This window comes from Lithobates pipiens, unplaced genomic scaffold (assembly GCF_037356315.1).
Source record: "Lithobates pipiens isolate NorthernLeopardFrog02 unplaced genomic scaffold, aLitPip1_a1.2 Scaffold_55, whole genome shotgun sequence".
Classification (NCBI taxonomy): domain Eukaryota; kingdom Metazoa; phylum Chordata; class Amphibia; order Anura; family Ranidae; genus Lithobates; species Lithobates pipiens.
In genome coordinates, this window is record NW_027507877.1 from 2,858,378 (window position 1) to 2,880,954 (window position 22,577).

The 22,577-nt window shown below is 44.8% G+C and overlaps 1 protein-coding gene across 3 annotated transcripts in view; it reads left to right on the top strand.

Moving 5' to 3' along the window:
- The window catches only part of LOC143957719 (cytosolic phospholipase A2 gamma-like), a 160,236-nt gene that overhangs the window by 68,158 nt on the left and 69,501 nt on the right, over positions 1-22,577 (top strand). For all 3 annotated transcript variants that reach the window (XM_077467417.1, XM_077467416.1, XM_077467418.1), the window contains 2 exons: positions 7,060-7,110; positions 12,091-12,126. In XM_077467417.1, coding sequence (XP_077323543.1) covers positions 7,060-7,110; positions 12,091-12,126 — 87 coding nt within the window. The remainder of the gene's footprint in view (positions 1-7,059; positions 7,111-12,090; positions 12,127-22,577) is intronic.

The window sequence follows — 22,577 nt, forward strand, 5'->3', positions numbered from 1 at the left end:
GTAACTGTAAATTTAAGTGGGAATCCCGCTTCCTTAAATATTTAGGAGTTCATTTGACTCCCAGTCTAAGTGAGATATATAGCCAAAATTTTTTGCCACTGTTACAAAACGTGAAAAAAGACCTGGAGAGATGGACACTCAAACATTTCTCCTGGTTTGGTAGGGCAGCGATTGTCAAAATGACAATCCTGCCCAGATTTTTGTATTTTTTCCAGACTTTGCCCATATGGCTACCTGCAAAATTTTTTCAGTCACTGAATGCTATTCTTAGACACTTCTTATGGGCATCTAAAAAGCCACGCATAAGCCTTGCAATACTTACTAGAGATAAAGGCAGTGGGGGAATGGGATTCCCCAATTTCAAAAATTATTATAAGGCCACTCATCTTACCAGAATAATTGACTGGACCTGCCATGCGGATAATAAAGATTGGGTGAAACTTGAAAACGATGTAGGTCCTATTCCAGTGACATATTCCCCTTGGATTCCGTGGGACTTGTGCCCTAAACAGCTTAAGCAACATCCCCTTATAGGGACCACTTTAAGACTATTACAAACAGTGGCTCAAACAACGGGATTGACTACTTCACCTGGCCCATTAACACCGTTAGTAGATAATCCTGACTTTATACCAGGCATGCATAAACCTATCCGGCACTTTATATGTGGGAATCTGTCCTTATTAGCCACTCATTGTCTTGAGGGAAATAAGATTAAATCAATGTTGGACTTACAACACACTTTGGGTTTAACCGTTTTGGGGCAATGGACATATAGACAAATACACGATTATATTTTGAGCCCACGGAGGATCAAACACTTTATACGACCATTAACACCATTTGAGGCGGTTTGCCTTCGTGCCAAGGCTTCTACGAAAAATATCTCTCTCACGTATGCGTGGTTACAATCCGCAGCATGCCTGGAACCTAATAAACATAAGCTTTTTTGGGAAGCAGCATTAAATGCATCATTTACAAACGACCAATGGCTACAGGCATGTGTATTTGCTCATAAATGTGCAATTAGCACTAGATTACAGGAAACTTCCTTTAAACTTTTGACGAATTGGTATAACACGCCAGTTAAATTGCATAAGTGGTTCCCCGCTGTTCCAGACCTATGTTGGCGTTGTAATCAAGCTAAGGGCACTTTACAACATATATGGTGGGAGTGTGACCTAATCAGACCATTTTGGGGCCAAGTGATTAGTATTATACAACAAATGACTGATACACAGATTCCCCTTGACGCTAAATGTTGTCTACTACATATTACTGACCTTCCTATGAGTAAATATAAAAAATCGCTGATTAGATTTCTTCTAACTGCCGCCAAGACAGTGATACCGAGATATTGGAGGAACACTACGACTCCCTCAATTATGGAATGGCTGGGGGAGATAGGATATTTGCATAAAATTGAAGAAATTAGGGCTATAGCCCATGAAAGCACGGGCAAGTACATAGATATATGGCGACCTTGGGTAGTGTTTAGCTATTCCTCTGTATAAGCCTTTCTGATACAAACATGAGGTGGAGGGGGCGTTGTGGGTTTGGGCTAGCAATGCCCGCTTGTTATTTAGGGATAATTGTATTGTCTTTTTTTTTTTTTTTTTTTTTCTTTTTCTCCTTTTCCTAAGGTGCTAGCCTTGAGATAGGCTGTCACCTCTTTTTTATTTTTATATCTATTAGTCACGTTTGGCCTTTGTATGATAGGTAATAGGGTGTATTTAGAGTGGTATAAAGTTATAATGCAGATATGCCAGGACAGGCTTTTACAATCCATGGATATATATGTTTAGATCCTATTGACGCTTTGGGAATGGTAGGGTACCTATCCTTTTACTAATAGGTCTTTTCATTTTTTTTTTTTTTTTTGGAGGGGCTTATTAGTCTAATAGGGATCTTCTGTCAATTTGTTTATATGCAAACAAGAGGACTAAAAGTATGAGTTTGAGTCTGTAACGCTATTACTACCCTATGGTACACACAGGCAATTGTATTTGCACTTGTTATGTATTGCTATATTTGTATTGTAACTGGCTAATTCTTTAATAAAATCTAATTGTCTAAAAATTTAGTAAACAAAAAAAAAAAAAAAAAAATTTGTTTTGTCATATTCAATATGTTAGAGGATTCATTTTTGGGATTAATTTTGTTTATTCAGATTAATTTCATATATATTTATTTTGAATCAAATTTGAAAATGTATTTGAATTTGAAATAGAAACATTGCAATAAATACAGTAAGGTATAAAAGTGAAATACGATGATGATTCCGACTTATGCTACTCTATATAACAGAATAAAATAGAGTATAATATATTCTATGGTATTCTATTATTTTCTATTCTGTTATATATGCTATTGTATTCTGTTGTATTCTAAACAGCAGTATAAGCAGGAATTGCCATCTTATTTTACTTTTTTACCTTACTGTATTGCAATATTTTTCCATTTCAAATTCAATTCCAAATTCTAATTAATTTTCAAATTTGAATTCATATTTTCACATTATTTTTAATTCCTTTTTCGAATTTGAATAATTTGTTTTGTTATAATTTATTTTGGATTTGTTAAAATCTGTAAATGAATCGGATTTGTTGAAATTCTTAACTATTGTGATTCAGAAATTTGGAGCCAAATCTCTGAATAACGAAAATTTTGTCTGAATTTTGATTCGTAACTGCATTGGCAGGTTTGCGTTACAAAAGTATCACAAAGTATACTGGCATATTGGCTCACGTCGATATATACGTTGGCAGAATGGCACCTCTGTGAAATTGTCAGAAACCATGAATCAGACAGAGACAGAAGTACAATTAAATCACACTTGTTTATTAAATAAGAAAAAAAAGGTAAAAAGAAAAAGCGTAGTCAAAGCATAGCCAGAGTCCAGTAACCGGATCGAGTAGTCAGCCAGGCCAGAGTTCAATAACCAGTTTGGGTAGTCAGCCAGGCCAGAAGTCAGGCATCCAAGTAGAGCAACAGCAAGCAGGATAAGGAGCCAGAAGGGATGTCAGCAAGCCAGTCTTTAAACAGAACCGCAGGAGATGGTTTCTTGTGATGTGACCAAGGCAAAGGCAGAGGTGAAGTGAGCTGGACGGCTTTAAGTAGGCAGGTCAGACGAGCATGATCAGGAACAGCTGGTAACTGTGGAGAGAGATGAGAGCTGGCAATTAGCCAACAGCTGAGCAGCAAGCCCAGCGAAGGCAGGGCTGAGCCAGCCCTGACAGCAAAACAACGTATGGGTAGGTTGTTCCCTCTAAGCCCTTGTACACACGGTCGGAGAATCTGTCGGAATGAGTCTTATCGGACCGTGTCGTCAGATAATCTGACTGTGTGTGGTATGCATCGGACTGATTCCGTCCGAATCTCCGTCCGACCCAATTTTCCAACTTGTTGGAAATATTTCCCGACCAACTGGGCCGGACGGACCTAATCCGATCATGTGTAGAGCATTTTCATCGAACCAAGTGCCACGCATGCTCAGATCAAATTCCTACATCAAAGCTATTGGCTACAAGCCTGAACGTAGTCCCATCGTAACGAAATTACGTCATCATGTTCTGAAAGATCGGATTTTTCGCCAACTTGGCCCGACCGTGTGTATGCAACAGTTTCGGACACAATCCGTCGGACTAAATCCGATGGGCAAAATCCGACGGATTTGGTTGGCAAAATCTCCGACCGTGTGTACGTGGGCTAAGAGCCGCCGAAGGCGTGTGCTCGTGGGAAGGTGGGGAACATGATGCCTGTAGCCGGTGGGCGTGATCGCCGCCGGCCAACCACAGTCGCGGGTAAGAGAGCCAGCCGCGGGGATTTGCGTGTGTAAACACACAAATCCTTGTTCTGTCAGGGCGGAAGAGACACATTGTTTGTTCCTAGTAGGAACAGTGATATGTCTCCTCCCCCAGTCAGTCCCATCACCATGCAGTTAATAACACACACTAGGGAACACATTTAACCTCTTGATCGCCCCCTTGTGTTGACCCCTTCCCTGCCAGTGACATTTACACAGTAATCAGTGTATTTTTATAGCACTGATTGCTGTATAAATGTCAATGGTCCCAAAAATGTGCCAAACGTGTCCGATCTATCCGCCAAAATGTTTCAGTACCACTGAAAATGGTAGATCACTGCCATTACTAGTAAAAAAAAATAACAATAACAAAAATGCCATAAAAATGCCATAAATCTTTCCCATAGTTTGTAGACGCTATAACTTTTGCGCAAACCAATCAATATACACTTATTGCGTTTTTTTTTGTAAGACTATGTAATGGCCTAAACTGATGAAATTTGAAATTTTTGGGGATATTTATTATAGCAAAAAGTAAAAAAAAATTGTTGCTCTTTTTTTTTGTTTAACGCACAAAAAAACTGCAGAGTTGATCAAATACCACCAAAAGAAATCTCTATTTGTAGGGGAAAAAAAGGACACACATTTTGTTTGGGTACAGCATTGCATGACCGCGCAATTGTCAGTTAAATCGACGCAGTACTAAATTGTAAAAAGTGCTCCGGTCAGGAAGGGGGTAAAATCACCCGGGGCTGAAGTGGTTAAATTGTAAGTTCACATTTACAGAAAATGTGTAAGATGAACTTACACTTGCCCCCCCCCCCATCCCTCTAACCCAGAGTGTGGCGATCTTCAGTCCTCATAGATTGTACAGCCGCTTTACCAGTCAGGGGATTTTAAATTCCTGTGTCTGTGTCTCTCTCTCCTCTTTGCTCGCTGTGACAGGACAGCAACGCAGGTTGTGATTGGTTGATGCAGCACGTGACGGCGCCAACCAACTAGAATGCTCCCATATGTACCTCCTGATGAGGTACGCTTAGGAGATAATGCCGAGGGTATTTCTAAACCCCAGATGGTAAGGCAGCTTTATGAGGACTCATAGCAGGAGATCGCCACAATCCAGGACTGAGGGGGTCCTGTGTAAGTCCAGCTTACAGATTTTACTGTAAAGGTGAACTTACCCTTTAAAGTCAACCAACAGGAACACAAAAAGGAATACACAATTAGCTTCAATGAGTCCCTTACAGGGGCCTCAAATTTAAGCATGTACTGTGATCCCAAGGATATAAACAGTAGCTCCATATGAGACAAATTGCCCCATGTGGCCAACGAAGTAACAAACATGGATCAATTGTGCCACTTGAGACAGACAAAGGGGTTAAGTTTAGGCCTGAGAGATTATACTGTAAAGCTGAACACAGATCTGCCCTCAGGATAAAGTAATCTGAGTATAGTCTTTGAGGTGATCTTCTGCCGGCTACATTGGGGCCCTTTTGAAATGTTGGCATGCAGAAAAATAAGGATATGTCTATAGGTTGGGTGTTAAGGTTTCACCTTAAGAGGTAAGTAGCAAGGAAGGGGAGTCTTTAGATGCAGTTTCGTTCTTTAAGCAAAGGCAGACCCACTTGCAGCAATGAGGTGTTAGGGTGTGCACAGTGCAGAGCTCTGGGAAGAAGAAAAGGTAACTTGGCAGTGTTGGGCCTAGTGTAGCAACAGAATGATCAGTCAGCACAATAGTGAGTGCAGGGTTTATACCTGCTACTTATTGCAAATGAAAACTGAGTGTCAACAATGATTGAGCTTAACTGAGTCTGTGACCTGCTCACCACCCCCATCTCTCTGCAATTCTCCTTTGTCAGTTGGTTGGATGAACCGATGGAGGGTCCCATTTCTCACAGGTGATCATCAGTGATGGCAGGGTGAGCTGACAAGTACCTTGGTGGTTCCCTCCTGCATTTCCCCATCAGGCCTTGGTGGTGGTGGCCCATATCACAGACGGACATTGAAGAGTAGGCACCAGAGCAGTCAATGGTACAGCAGGCTCAGCTTGGTCCAGCCACCTGAGGATATGGCAGCATCCACCAAAATTCAGCACAGCAGGGCTTGGCATGGCACAGCACTTCTCTCATCCTCCCTCTGGTTGACGCGCTCCCCAACTGGCCTCCCTCCTTCCTGGGATTTCATTTTTAAGACCCCCCTCTGCTCCCAGTTATCCCTGGGTATCATAGTTGGTTTCCCAGTGATGGCCGCATCTCATGTCCTTTACCAGAGTGCCAAAGCCTAAACTCAGTCACAAGCTAAATAAATAACACTTGCTACTGCCATCTTGTGGAAGGAAAATAGTTCTGCAGCCCGTAACATTACATGTGCAACATCTGTATTGATTTTGAGATAGAGATAGCATAGAAAGACATACTGTACATAATAATGAGCTTAATTGTAACCAGCGCCCCCCCCCCCATGTGAATGAGTACGGGGGAAAATTGTAAACCTATGCATTCTCAGAGCAAAAAAAAAGAAATAAACATACCATAGTGTTTGATAAGTCCTTTATTAAATAATAAAAATCCTCTTAAAATGTCCATTGTTGTAAATCCATCATTAATCACAATGCCCACTGCTCACCGACTCATCAAAATGAATAAACAAAAAAACTGATGTACCTGGTACAATAAGACCGATCCTGAATGACCGCTTCCCAAACTGTCTTTATCTATATAATTGAAGTAGTGGGGATAATAGTGACATCATTGTGATCATATTTGGGCAGTGGTTTCATTGCTATCCCTTTGGTGGTGTCATTGCTATCCCCGCCCCTTTGCCTATATGTTTGTTGATTTCTGGCCATGAAGGCAATGTGCCAGTGACAGTGATGGTTGCTAGGGACACAATTGGTGCCAGCACCCGCAACTTACTTGGCAGCCATATGATGCTCAGCTTTGGATGAGCATGGGGGGGGAGGGGGGGTGAAGGGAAATATTTGGGACCTTTGTCCAATCTCACAAACAGCAAAGGTTCAAACCGAACCTACGTAGGCTCCATCCTAGTATTTACAACATAAAAGAGGATGCATTCCTGATTTTCCCTTAGGGATAATAACCCTGATATAAGTGTCCTTGACAGTTGGAGAGAAAACCCATAGTTAAAGAATATGAATGTGTATATGGCTATGTGACTAATAAATACTATACATTCAATTCATAACTCCGATCCTCATTGTATTCAGTACTAATTCTGTCTTTTTTTCTCTGCAGGATTGTGGGGAAGTGCACCCGGCGCTGATTGGGTTTGGTTATTCTTTCATGGTAGGTGTTCAACATTTACTGATTAAACCTCCCGTACAAGAAGGGATTCCCAGCTTGACAATCCATACAGCCAACTCCTCTCTAACTAATTGATGCAGCAATTAATAATAGATGATGACTAAAATCTCTATGCCAGCTTTATTTGGTGTGACTGCCCCTTGCCTTTAAAATGGCATCAACTCCTCAAAGTAGACTTGCACACAGTTTATGGAGAAACTCAGTAGGCAGGTTGTTCCAAACATCTTGGAGAACTGAGCACAGATCTGGGGATGTCGGCTGCCTCACCCTTTTGTCTCTTCATGTCATCCCAGACAGACTCCATAATACTGAGGGCTCTGTGGGAGCCAAGCCATCACTTTTAAGATTCCTTATTTACACTGAAGATCGTTCCTAATGACATTGGCTGGATGCTTGGGGTGGTTGTCCACTACAGAATAGAGTTGGGGCCTCCCTGATAGAACGGCATGATGGATAAGTATCTTCCTTTTTTTATCAGCATTGAGGAAATCATTGATCGGGCAATATTGAGGAGTGTAGACGCAGTGGTCGACCAAGGAAGCTGAATGCAGCAGATGAAAGGCACATCATGCTTTCTTCCCTTCCACATTGGATGATGCCCAGCACTGCCATCGGCACAGAACTGGAGGAGACCAGTGGGACCCAGGTACCTCCATCTACTGTCTGGAGTAGTCTGGCCAGAAGTGGTCTTCATGGAAGAATTGTGTCAAAAAAAGCCTCCTATGTGGAAACAAGGCTAAGTGATTCAACTATGTAAGAACACCTAGGAACCGAGGGGGTAGAAAAAATGTCAGCAGGCACTTTGGACTGATGAATAAAATGTGAAATATTTGTCTGTAGCAGGACGCAGTTTGTTGGGGGAAGGGCTGGAAAGCGATACAACATTGAGTGTCTGCAGGCAACTGAACCATGGTGAAGGTTCCTTGCAAGTTTGGGGCAAGATTTGGTCAGGATGACTGGTGTTCTCTATGCTGGGAAATACAGGGATATACTTCTCCGTCATGCCATACCATTAGAAAGGAGATTGGCCCGAAATGTATTCTGCAGCAGGACAACCACCACAAACATACAGCCAATGTCATTAAGAACTATCTTCAGTGTAAATAAGTACAAGGAGTCCTAGAAGTCATGGTTTGGCCCCCTCCGAGCCCTGATCTCACCATCACGGAGTCTGTCTGGGATGACATGAAGAGACAGAAGGATTGGAGGCGTCCGACACCCACAGAAGATCTGTGCTTCATTCTCAAAGATGAATATAGAACAACCTACCTGCCGAGTTTCTTCAAAAACTGTGTGCTGTCTAACTAGAAGAAGGTAAAGGGGGGGGGGGGGGGCAAATATTGATTCAATTTGGATTTCTCTTCTCTTCATTTACTTGATGAAAATAATCTATTAACACTTCGATTTCTAAAAGCATGTTTCATTTACAGCATTTCTTCACACCTGCCTAATGACTCAATTTACATTCTTATTTTTATTTTTTTAAATGCCAGTTATTTTCAGTCTCTGAGTCCACTTACATTTGAAATAGACAGTCTCATGGGTGAAATAAAGAACCATATCTTGGCAGGTACAATTCATCCTCCTTGCTGTAGGTGACACTAATTAATGTGCTGCTGTGCTTGAGGAGAGAAGCATTGTTCCTCTGTAGGCTCCATAGGAGTTATCAGGGGAGCAGTGGTCTGTTTGGACACGGTAACACTGGATGTCCTCAGCAGCCATCTTTAGTGTTGGCAATGCTAATAAGTAGCAGTTTCTTATTGCATTTGCCACCCATTCTGTGAGGGGCTATTGTAGGAAGAGGAACCATGCTTGTCAGGGGCAGTGAGTTGGCCTCAGGGAAAGGTTCCTGCTTGAGGAGGGAAAGATTATGGACAACGCTGCAAGCTTCACTGTCCACCGCCTGGAAGACTAAACTTCTAAGCTCTGGCAAGTCTCCTCATTAGCAGTTTGTGCCTTCACTTCACTAGTCAGCCACCCCTCTTACAGATGCAGCGCCCGGTAATGTAGGACAGACGTTTGAGACATATGCTGTACTGAGAGATACTGTAAGCCTCCAACGTTACTGTAAATGTACTTGTATCGCCAGAGTTACTGAGTTCTGGTTCAAGAGTATTTGGAATGATTTGTGCAAGTGTGCCGCAGTTACTATCACCATTGTGCCAGTACTAGTGATCGCAGGTTACAGTTGCCTCCTTGACTGTTCAGTGACCTCCCAAAAATACAAGAATTGTTTAACCTTTTCCTCCAATTTAGCCAATTTCCAGCCTCACCCACACATATCCTCAGAGTGTTTAAAGAAGATATGTGCCAAGAGACTCATGTTGGGTGTGATTGCTGCCCTCAACTTCTAGAAGTACTAATGTCATGGTTGTCACTCTAAAGCCTCGTACATACGATCAGATTGTTGGCCAACCGTCTGATTTTTGTGCGAAGGGCGTGTGCCTGGAACTTGTCTTGCATACTAACGGTACACAATTGTCGGCCAACAAACACAAACGTAGTGACGTACCGTATATACTCGAGTATAAGCCGAGATTTTCAGCCTCTTTTTTGAGGCTGAAAGTGCCCCCCTCGGCTTATACTCGAGTCATCGCTGTCTGCCCGCTCGATCAGCGTGTCGAGCAGACAGACAGCGGCCATTCTATGATTCAAAAGCCGCGCCTCCGGCTCCGCCTTCGCCTGTGATAGGCGGAACACTGAATTTCCCAGCAGCCTGTGTTCCGCCTATCACGGGCATCGTCTCATCCTCGTACTACGGACGAGGATGATACGACGTCCGTGATAGGCGGAACACAGGCTGCTGGGAAATTCAGTGTTCCGCCTATCACAGGCGAAGGAGGAGGCGCGGCTTTTGAATTTTACAATGGCCGCCGACGAAGAGGGCACGGGACGGAGGCAAGGCAAGGCACGGCACGGGACGGGACGGGACGAAGGCAAGGCACGACACGGGACGGAGGCTCGGGACAAAGGCTCGGGACACAGGTAGGCTGGACACACACACACACACACACACCTGTACTGCCCACTAAACATGATGGGATTTTTGTCGTGGCTATGACGCAAAGTGGCTGCTGGATGGTCTTCTCTGTGTGGGTGGCCAGCGGGAATAAATCTGCGACTCAACTATTCCCTTTTCCCTGCCAAAGTGAATGGGTCCTCAGCCCTGGTTCACACTATATTGCCATGCAGCTAACACTGCAAACCCTATTCATTTCCGCACTGCGTTTTGCGATCTGCTGCGGGTGTAGGTGCAGGTAGGCTGGACACACACACACACACACACACACACACACACACACGGATGGAGACACACACACAGGGATGGATGGATACACACACACACAGGGATGGATGGATGGAGACACACACACACAGGGATGGATGGATGGATGGATGGAGACACACACACACAGGGATGGATGGATGGAGACACACACACACAGGGATGGATGGATGGATGGACACACACACACACAGGGATGGATGGACGGACACACAGGGATGGACGGACACACAGGGACGGACACACACACAGGGATGGACAGGCATGTCTCACCCTCGGCTTATACACGAGTCAATAAGTTTGCCAGTTTTTTTGGGGGTAAATTGGGGGCCTCGGCTTATATTCGGGTCGGCCTATACTCGAGTATATACGGTACTATAAGGAGTTTCAGCTCTTGAGAGCCACCCTTTGGGCCCCTTCTGCTAATTTTGTGTTTGGTGAGCATTGATTCCGAGCATGCGTGTTTGTACTTTCCACTTTTGTGTGACGGACTTGTGTACTGACAATACGAATATCAGACAACAGACCGTTGTCCGCCGAAAATTTACTAGCCTACCATCCAATATTTGTTGGCTGAAAGTTGGACAACAATTGTCAGAAGGAATGCAGTCTGTCAACAGACAATCCCCTCCCAACAATCGTACTGTGTGTACGAGGCTTAATGGATTCAACATTTTCTCAGTTCCTAATATAGTTATGTAGATAAGGTCCTATGTGTTGTCATGCGTTGATGCGTGTAACAGCGCCTTACATTGAGTTAAACAGCCAATGCAATATAAATGGGCTGAAACTCACAGCAACGCATGCAGAAATGGGGCAGGCTTCATTTTATGGCAGGGCAAAGCACCGGGCACTGTGCTCCATTGCAGTGTATATGCCTTTGGGAGGTGCACTGGGCAGCTATTCACAATAAATTCCACCATCTCTCAAATGTGGGATGATGAAACTTCCACCCATGTGCAGGAATTCAGTCATCCCGGCACACAGGCACCATGCCGGAACGTATACTGAGCTGCGCATGCTCAGCGTACATTTGAAAAAAAGTACCTTGTACAATAAATAGCCGGCCTGCTTACACTTTTCCAAAGAAAGCCCTTAATTCCACTTTAAGGGGTCCAATTTGACAAGTACAGTCCAAGAACAGATTCGTTCAAAATGTCCATATGTTGTTCTTTGGATGTTCAAGAGCTCCCAATCCCTCTGCCCCCCCAATCCCTCTGCCCCCCCCCCAATCCTCCCCCCAATCCTCCTCCCAATCCTCCTGTACCTCTGTTCAAAACACATACCTGCCCAGCAGATCCAATGTTGTCCTGCAGTGATTCACTATTCAGGTTGCCTGCCATATTTACCCTCCTTAGCCAGCTTCTACTTCTGGGTTCAGGCAGCCCGGCCCCCAATGACATGTGAGCTCCGCCCCTTGGCACGTGCTCTGCACATGGACTCCCGGAGACTCCTTGGATATCTGAGAGACGAGGGTCTCCCAGGAGGCTACAGGAGCAGGTCATGTCATTATGGACTAGACAAGAATAGTGACAGGGAATGGAAAAAAAAATAATCAGAAAGAGCCCCCCCCCCCCCCAATATAAACTGACTATTGGGATTATTGTAGTTTTTTTTTTATTGTATTTAATGTTCTTTAATTAAAGATAATATAACAGAATGTATTTGTTTTACAGACATGTACAACGGTTTCATCCAGTGGCTGAAGGGAGGTAAGAAGTCAACTTTAGACCTCTTGGCAACTCCAGATTACCAGTAAAATTAAAATGTCGGGTACTTCCTGTTGGGAAAAGAGATGTCCAAACCTGCCTGGCCCTATGTGAAAAAGTAACTGCCCCCCTAAACCTAATAACTGCTTGTACCACCCTTGGTGGCAACAACTGCAAACAAGCATTTACAATAACTGGCAATGAGTCTTTCACATTGCTGTCAATTATTATTTTTTTTGCAAATTGTTTTAATTCATCCATATTGGAGAGTTTTGTAGCATGAACGGTTTGTTGAAGGTCATGCCACAGCTTCTCAATTGGATTTAAGTCCAGACTTTGACCAGGCCACTCCAAAACTTTTATTTTGTTGTGTTTCTGGAGCCATTCAGAGGTGAGCTTGCTGGTGTGTTTCGGATCCTTGTCCTGCTGCATGACCCAAGTGCAGTTTGAGGTCATGAACTGATGGCCGGACATTCTCCTGCAGGATTTTCTGGTAAATCGTAGAATTCATGGTTCCATCAATTATTTCAAGTCGTCCAGCCCCAGACCATCACACTACCCCCTCCATGTGTGACTGTTGGGATGATGTTCTTTTTATAAAATGCTGTGACTGTTTTACACCGGATGTAACGGGACTCACACTTTCCAAAAAGTTCAACTTTTGTCTCACCAGTCCAGAGAATATTTGCCCAAAAGTATTGGGGATAACCAAGATGTTTTTTGGCAAATGTGAGACGAGCCTTTGTGTTCTTTTTGGTCAACAGTGGCTTTGGCCTTGGAACTCTCCCATGGACGCCCCTTGTGCCCAGTCTCTTTCTTATTGGAGAATCATGAACACTGATCTTACCTGAGGCAAGTGAGGCCTTCAGGTCTTTAGATGTTGTTCTGGGTTCCTTCATGACCTCCTGGATGAGTCGTCATTGTGCTCTTGGAGGTATTTTGGGAAGGTTCACCACTGTTCCAAGTTTTCTCCATTTGTGGATAATGACTCTGGCCGTGGTTCCCTGGAGTCCCAAAGCCTTCGCAATGGCTTCGTAACACTTTTCAGACTGATACATGGCAATTACTTTGTTTCTCATCTGTTCTTGATTGATTTTTTTGAGATTGCAGCATGTTTGGTTGCTTTTTGAGAACTTTTAGTGTGCTTCACATTGTCAGACAACTTCTATTTTAGTGATATCTTGATTCAACAGGTCTGGCAGTAATCAGGCCTGAGTGTGGCAAGTGAAATTTAACTCCGCTTTCCAAAAAATGTGGTTAATCACAGTTCATTCATAATTTAGCGAGGGGGCAATTACTTTTTCACATAGGGCTAGGCAGGTTTGGACAGTTTTTAATTTTACCCTTAATAAATGAAATAATCATTTAAAAACTGCATTTACTCGGGTTATCTTTGTGTACTATTAAAATTTGTTTAATGATCTGAATCATTTAAGTGCTACGAGTATACAAAAAAAAAAAAAAAAACCAGAAAGGGAGCAAATACTTTTTCAGAGCAATATATATAAATGTGTGTGTGTGTGTGTGTATATATATATATATGTATGTGTATATACACACAGTGTATGTAATGTATGTGCGTATTATTTTCTCTTTTTCTCCTCTGATTAGGATGTGATGTATCTTTTTATCCATTATCCTGGAGAAACAAAGTAGATTGGGAGATTTTGTTTTGGCAATTACAGTGCCTTGAAAAAGTATTCATACCCCTTGAAATTTTCCACATTTTGTCACGTTACAACCAAAAATGTAAATATATTTTTCGGGGGGGGGTTTGTTGATAGACCAACACAAAGTGGCACATTATTGTGAAGTGGAAGTGAAGTGGAAGGAAAATGATAAATGGTTTTCAACATTTTTTTACAAATAAATATGTGAAAAGTGTGGGGGGTACATTTGTATGGCGCCCCCCGGAGTCAATACTTTGTAGAACCCCCTTTCTCTGCAATTACAGCTGCAAGTCTTTTTGGGGGTGTCTCTACCAGCTTTGCGCATCTAGAGAGGGACATTTCTGCCCATTCTTGATTGCAAAATATCTGAAGCTCTGTCAGATTGGATGGAGAGCGTCTGAACAGCAATTTTCAAGTTTCCACAGATTCTCAATTGGATTTAGGTCTGGACTGTGATTGGGCCATTCTAACACATGAATATGCTTTGATCTAGACCATTCCATTGTAGCTCTGGCTGTATGTTTCGGGTCGTTGTCCTGCTGGAAGGTGAACCTCCCCCCCGGTCTCAAGACTTTTGCAGACTAAAAGGTTTTCTTCTAAGATTGCCCTGTATTTGGCTCCATCCATCTTCCCATCAACTCTGATCAGCTTCCCTGTCCCTGCTGAAGAAAACCATCCCCACCACATGATGCTGCCACCACCATGTTTCACGGTGGGGATGGTGTGTTCAGGGTGATGTGCAGTGTTAGTTTTCCCCACACATAGCTTTTTGCTTGTAGGCCAAAAAGTTCAATTTTGATCTCATCTGCCCAGATCACTTTCTTCCACATGTTTGCTGTGTCCTCCACATGTTTGCTGTGTCCCCCACATGTTTGCTGTGTCCCCCACATGGCTTCTCACAAACTACAAACAGAACTTCTTATGACTTTCTTTCATCAATGTCTTTCTTCTTGTCACTCTTCCATAAAGGGCAGATTTGTGGAGAGACGACTAATAGTTGTCCTGTGGACAGATTCTCCCCCCTGAGCTGTGGATCTCTGCAGCTCCTCCAGAGTTACCATGGACCTCTTGGCTCTTCTCTGATGAATGCTCTCCTTGCCCGGCCATGCCAGTTTAGTTGGATGGCCATGTCTTGATAGGTTTGCAGTTGTGCCCATACTCTTTCCATTTTTGGATGATGGATTGAACAGAGCTCCGTGAGATGTTCAAAGTTTGGGATATTTTTTTATTTATTATTATAACCTTACCCTACTTTATATTTCTCCACAACGTTATCCCTGACCTGTCTGGCGTGTTCCTTGGTCTTCTTGATGCTGTTTGTTCACTAAGGTTTTCTAACAAACCTCTGAGAGATTCACAGAACAGCTGTATTTATACTGAGATTAAATCACACACAGGTGGACTCTATTTACTAATTAGGTGACTTCTGAAGGCAATTGGTTCCCCTAGATTTTAGTTAGGGGTATCAGAGTAAAGGAGGCTGAATACAAATGCGCCCCCCCCCCCCCCACACACACACACACTTTTCACATGTTTATTTGTATCATTTATCATTTTCCTTCCACTTCACAATTTTGTTGGTCTATCACATAAAATCCCAATAAAATACATTTACATTTTTGGTTGTAACATGACAAGATTTAGAAAATTGTAAGGGGTATGAATACATTTTCAAGGCACTGTATATTACCTCACTTATTTGCTTGATGATAAAGTTATTACAACTTTTTATCTATCAGGATCTAACCAGTCTTGACACGGCTATTACCAATAAAATTAATAACAAATATAAAAACTATTCTAAACAATAATGAGATGATTGATTTACACAGAAAGAAATGTTTGCTATTACTTAAATAAAATAGAAGAAGCCGACATAACTTCAAAAGTAGTGTTGGTGGATATTAAAAATACAGAAAGTTGCCGATGGACAGAGCGAGTACAAAGAAGGGCAACAAAGCTGATAAAGGGTCTGGAGGATATTAGTTATGAGGAAAGGTTGTGAGCTCTGAACTTATTCTCTCTGGAGAAGAGATGCCTGAGAGGGGATATGATTTCATTATATAAATACCGGACTGGTGATCCCTACAATATATAAATACCGTACTGGTGACCCCACAATATATAAATACCGGACTGGTGACCCCACAATATACAAATACCGTACTGGTGACCCTACAATATATAAATACCGTACTGGTGACCCCACAATATACAAATACCGTACTGGTGACCCTACAATAGGGATAAAACTTTTTTTGCAGAAGGGAGTTTAACAAGACTCGTGGCCATTCATTAAAATTAGAAGAAAAGAGGTTTAACCTTAAACTACATAGAGGGTTCTTTACTGTAAGAGAGTCAAGGATGTGGAATTCCCTTCCACAGGCGGTGGTCTCAGCAGGGGGCATTGATAGTTTCTTCATCATACATCATGGGACACAGAGCATTTATTCATGACTATCTGGGTTATATGCTACCTCTAGGTGATTGGACTCTGGCAACCAATAGCAAGAAGGTTCCTCCCATATAACCACTCCCATAAGGGAATTACCTCAGTTTTTTCGCCAATGTCTTCAGGTGATGGTCACGAACGTTGAAGCTCTTAAAATTTTCTTCATTTAAGCATTCCAATGAGGACATTATAATCGGATCTGTTCGGATGGCACGAAGCTAAAGGAATGGTACCCGAGCCTCGATGCAAGAACGAAGTTTTGCTTGTAATGTGTCCTATTTGGCGCTGGACCCTTGGATAGTGGTATTCTGGTCATTATTTGCCCAAGATAACCCAAAAGGGTGCTTTACAGGCCTAAGGGTGTGGACCCCAAGATGGGGGACCCGGTCCTTGAAGGTCCACAGAGGCACTACCCGCCATGATGGGGGAAGATTGGACCTGTTATTTCAGGCCCTGCATCATGGACTGGTGAGTACTCCCTCTGGGATTGCTGTGTTCCCCTCTGTTACTGTGTCCTTTCTCAAGCTGTTACAGAATGTCTCCTTGCTATGTGTTTTATTACGTTGAATCGCTGGCGCATGCACCTTCTGGAGAGACGGCGGTGCCGTGCAAACTTACGAATGCGCCGTTGCCTTACGGTCATACACGTGTGTCGTTGAGGTGATTTTGCCTCGTATGGTTGGCGGTCTTCAGGCATGCACGCGCCGTATTTTGGTGCCACTCGCAGTGTATGTAAGGATGCCACGCCCACCGCGCGGATCAAATGGTGCCATCTAGAACTTTGAAAAGATGCAGTTCACCTGGTGTGCGAGTGGAGGCATAGAACTTGTTGGGCATGTGAGTCTGCAGGTTTTTGGACACAGTTGCATCGGGTTAAAGGGGACGGGGTTAACTGTAATAGCTGCTGTATAGTGGATTACAGTTAGAAGCTCAGAGGGAGTACTGTCTTCCCTTACTTGTAAGCAATGTCTTCCAGGAAAAGAGGAACAGGGAGCAAGACCAATACAGGATTAAGAGTACATTTAAAACCAGGAGATCAAACTCTTGAGGATATTATCCCAGTTTCCCCTGAAAGTCCTGCAGCTTCTGGCCTAGCTGAGCCATTGCATTTGTCAGGCATTGTGGCCACGGCTGGTGCCCCTGCCTCAGCTTACGTTACTAAAGATGATTTGGCATTTGCCTTAGCTGGCCTTGAAGGTAAAATAGCGGATATGATTGCCTCGGTAACACAAGCAGGGAGAAAACACAACAGATCTCCCTCTCCAGAGCCTGATCCTGATGGTGAGTCACCTGAGCATTAGGACTCTAATATCCAGGCAGGGCCAGGGGACCCAGACCCAGAATGGGAGGAGGATCTGGTCGCAAAGAATCAAGAAGAAGGAGAAGCCGAGGACTCCTCAACTAGAGAATCTAGCTCGGAGGAGCCGTTCTCAGCCTCCCATTCCCAAAAATTATTTGTCCAATCTTTAACAGAGATGGTTCGATCTGGGTTTAAATTACCCCCAGGTCAGGAGACTGGACCCTCCTGTTCTACTTCTGGGTTCTCTTCGACCTCAGCAAGATTCCCAGACATTTCCTGTGCATCCGTTATTAGAACAGGTGATCTATGCAGATTGGGATCATCCTGACAGGATATATTTACCTCCAAAAAGGTTTCCCCTCTTGTATCCTATGGAGGAGAAATTCAAGAAGAAGTGGGGTACATCTCTGGTGGATGCCGCCATTTCCTCAGTAAATAAAAATTTGACCTGCCCGGTGGATAACGCCCAGGTATTTAACCACTTCAATACAGGGCACTTAAACACCTTCCTGCCCAGACCAATTTTGAGCTTTCAGCGCTGTCGCACTTTGAATGACAATTGCGCGGTCATGCTACACTGTACCCAAATGAAATTTTTATCATTTTTTTCCCACAAATAGAGCTTTCTTTTGGTGGTATTTGATCACCTCTACGGTTTTTATTTTTTGCGCTACAAATAAAAAAATACCGAAAATTTTGAAAAAAAAAAAGTTTTTTTTTGTTTCAGTTTCAAAACTTTGTAAATAAGTATGTTTTCTCCTTCATTGATGGGCACTGATGGGGCTACACTGATGGGCACTGATAAGGTGGCACTGATGGGCACCAATGTGGCACCAATGAAGTGGCACTGATAGGCGGCACTGATGAGCGACACGGATGGGCGACACGGATGGGCGACACGGACGGGCGACACGGACGGGCGACACGGACGGACACTGATAGGTGGCACAAATTGGCACTGATAGCTGGCACGGATGGGCGGCACGGATGGGCATGGATAGGCGGCACAGGTGGGCATGGATAGGCGGCACAGGTGGGCATAGATAGGCGGCACAGGTGGGCATGGATAGGCGGCACAGGTGGGCACTCAGGCGGCACAGGTGGGCACTCATAGGCGGCACAGGTGGGCACTCATAGGCGGCATCGGTGTTATAGTAATGGATGCCAATCAGTGCCAAACAATAATGCATGCCAATCAGTGATGCCCATTGTGGCCACTGATTGGCATCCATTATGGGCACTGATTGGCACCCATTGTGCTGACTGGCACCCTGGTGGTCTAGGGAGGATTATGGATTTTTATTACCTTTTCCCTGGTGGTCTAGTGGTGTCCCTGGTGGTCCAGTGTGGGCATCCTCGGGGGGGCTGTGCTGATAATCGATCAGCACAGACCCCCCCTGTCAGAGGAGCAGCCGATCGGCTCTCCTCTACTCGCGTCTGACAGACGCGAGTGAGGGAAAGCCGATCACCGGCTCTTCCCATTTACACTGTGATCAGCCGTGATTGGACACGGCTGATCACATGGTAAAGAGTCTCCGTCGGAGACTCTTTACCGAGATCGTAGTTGCCGGGTGTCAGACTGACACCCCGCAACAACGATCGCCGCGATGCGCGCCCCTGGGGGCGCGCAGCGGCTCATTATCCTAATCACGTCATATGACGTCTGGTTAGGATAATGAAACCACTTTGCCGCCGTCAATTTGTAATAGGGCGGGCGGCAAGTGGTTAAGGACCGGCCAATGAAAAGCTAGAATCCTTGCTAAAAGCCTCCTTTGCAGTAGCTGGTTCAGCTGTTCAGCCAGCAGTAGCAGCTATTTGCATCTGCCAGTCCTTAAAAGATTGTGTTAAGAGATTGGTCAGGAATCTTCCTGGTCAAGGAGAAGCTACTGAGGAATTATCGGAGCTCCCTCACGCCTTGTGCTTTGCAGTGGATGCATTAAAAAATTTGATCCAGCAGATGTCTCTCTGTGCACTTCTGTCTGTGCATATACGTAGGGTCTTGTGGCTAAAAAACTGGTCGGCTGAAACACCATGCAAAAAGCTTCTTGCAGCTTTTTTGTCTTTCATGGTGAACACCTGTTTGGCGAAGATAGGTATATCCGAAAGGTGTCTGTCAGGAAAGGCTGGCTGGGGACAGTGGTCCGTCACCTGTCTGTGCGCGCCTGCGGGTGCCTGGTGCGCGTGTTCGCGGTCGCCCGGTTGCGTGCGTTCGCGGGCGCGCGCGCACGCACGGTTACCGGCGCCAGGCGGGCTATTTAAACCCAGTTCTCCCTTCTGATCTTGCTGCTTGATCTACAACGTTCCTGAGACTATTACCTGAATCTGATCTGTTTGTGTATCGACCCGGCCTGACCTGCGACCTTCCCTGCCTTCTGCCTGCCTCTGACCTCCGGCTTGTCTATGACTCTGCACCTGTCTCATCCTCTGGTCCATCCGTGCTCATCCGTTACCGACCCGGCTTGTTCCACGTTCCTGCCTCTGCCCGCTGCATCTGTTCCTGTACTGACTGTCTGGTTTGACCCGGCTTGCCTGACTCTTCTGTGTGCCTGCCCCTGAGTGATCCACCTGTTCCTGTTGGTCTCCTGCTGTCTACTGGTTCCTGTCTGCTGTCACTGGGGCCTGCTTGTCCAGCTACAGTTCCTGAAGTCAGCCAGATCCATCCACCGGCTGTTGATCCTGCCAGGCACTCGTGCTACCTCTGACTCCCGTGCCTCCTGTCACCATCATCAGGGGCCGTGAGTCGGGGACGCAAGAGAGGTCTTCTTCTGCATTCCGGGCTCACCACTAGGTACGTGACAGTCTCAGGTGGGAAAAGCGCTTTGCTCCCTGTTAATAGGAAGAATAAACGACCCTCCTTTAAGATTCCCTGTGCTCCAGGTCCTAGTTCTTCCTCTCCTAATCGGTATCGACGGCCTCAGGAGTTCGGTTTTAAATAACCGCAGGGTCAAAAAAAAAACCTGGACTCAAAGGCTAAACAAGCCCAGTTCCAAGTCTACCTTGTGAAGGGGCGCCCCCGCTCTTACAGGTGGGGGGAAGACTTCGGCTGTTTTTGGATGCTTGGGAAAAACAGGTTCAGGACAAGTGGGTCATTTCCATCATAACGTCAGGTTACAAAATAGAGTTTCAGGAATTTCCTCCAACTCGGTTCCTGAGCTTGAGGGTTCCGGCGGAACCAGAGAAAAGGAAATGTGTGCTCCTAGCCTTAGAGTGTTTGCAAAAGCAGGGAGTAATCATCGAGGTCCCACACGGGGAAAGGTTCAAAGGGTTTTACTCAAACCTTTTCACCGTGCCAAAACCAAATCTCTCAATCTTTTCCTAAGCGTCCGAACTTTCTGTATGGAATCAACCCGCTCAGTGATAACATCCCTAAAGAGGGGATTACTTGGTGTCCATAGATATCAAGGACGCATGCCTTTGTATGGGGTTGCTGGGCAAGATGGTATCATCTTTCAACGCAGTCCCTTATGCTCAATTCAACTCCAGGTTGTTCCAGAACAACATTTTAAGGGCCTGGAACAAAACCCCTCAAACTTTGGATCATCCTATGGTCCTGTCCCAACAGACTCCACAGAACTTAATTTGGTGGTCAAAAACCAGCAATTTGAAGGTCGGGAAATGCTTTCCACCAGTGGCCTGGAAAGTTGTGACCACAGGCGCTAGCCCCCTGGGCTGGGGAGCACTTCTGGAGGAAGCTTCAGTCCAGGGACAGTGGTCTCAAGCAGAAAAGACCTTGCCCAACAATCTCTTGGAGATTCGGGCAGCCTGGCTAGCTCTGCATTTTTGGACAACCAAGCTGCAGGGTCTTCCAGTCCGAGTTCAGATCGACAATTCCACAGTGGTCGCTTATATCAACCACCGAGGGGGCACCAAGAGCCTAGGGGCTCAGAAAGAGGTGGATCACATATTGAGGTGGGCAGAAAGACATGTGCTGTTTCTGTCGGCAGTATTCATACTGGGGGTGGACAATTGGAAGGCGGACTATTTAAGTCGCCAAAGGTTGTTGCCAGGGGAATGGTCCCTTCATCCAGAGGCCTTTCTCCAGATTTGTCAGCATTGGAGAACCCCGGATGTGGATCTCCTAGCATCCTGGTTCAATGCCAAGCTGGACAAATTTTTGTCCAGAACCAATGATCCTCTTGCAGTCGGGTCGGATGCATTGGTGGCTTCTTGGCACCAGTATTCCCTGCTGTACGCCTTTCCTCCAATCCAAATTTTGCCGCATCTGCTGCGCAGGATACAGGAGGAATTAAGGCCAGTGATCCTGGTAGCCCCAGCCTGACCCAGGAGGTCCTGGTACACGAAAATTGTGAAATTGGCAGTAGGGGACCCATTCCGTCCGGATCTTGTTCGCTGTATATGACGGCCTGGCTATTGAGGCCAGGGTATTAAAGGAACGTGGGGTCAGAGGTGCAGCCTTATCCACTTTGGTAAATGCTAGGAAACCGGTTTCTAGGGCCATTTACTACAGGGTTTAGAAATCATACATTTCCTGGTGCGAAGGGAAAGGTTGTAACCCTTGTAAATATACAATTGGTAAAATCCTTGCTTTCCTTCAGGCAGGAGTGTGCTTAAGATTGGCCTTAGGCACGATTAAGGGTCAGATTTCGGCCTCATCTGTTTCCAAAGACCAATTGCAGCCCATTCCTTGGTGCGTACCTTAAATTAAGGGAGTGACGCACCTAAGACCACCAGTTAAGCCCCCCTTTTGCCTCTGGGACTTAAATTTGGTATTATCAGCCCTTCAGAAACTACCCTTTGAGCCTATTAAGCAGATTCCTTTAGTCCTATTGACCACGAAATTAGTCTTCTTGGTGGCCATAACTTCGACTAGAAGAGTGTCAGAGTTAGCCGCACTTTCATGCAGAGAACCTTACTTTATTCTGCAGCAGGACAGGGCAGTCTTGCGCCCTCGTCGGGGAGTTTTTGCCGAAAGTAGTTTCCAATTTTCATTTGAATCAGGATATCATTCTGCCCTCTTTTTTTTCCAAATTCCAGGTCTAAGGAAGAAAAGTTACTCCATTCACTGGATGTA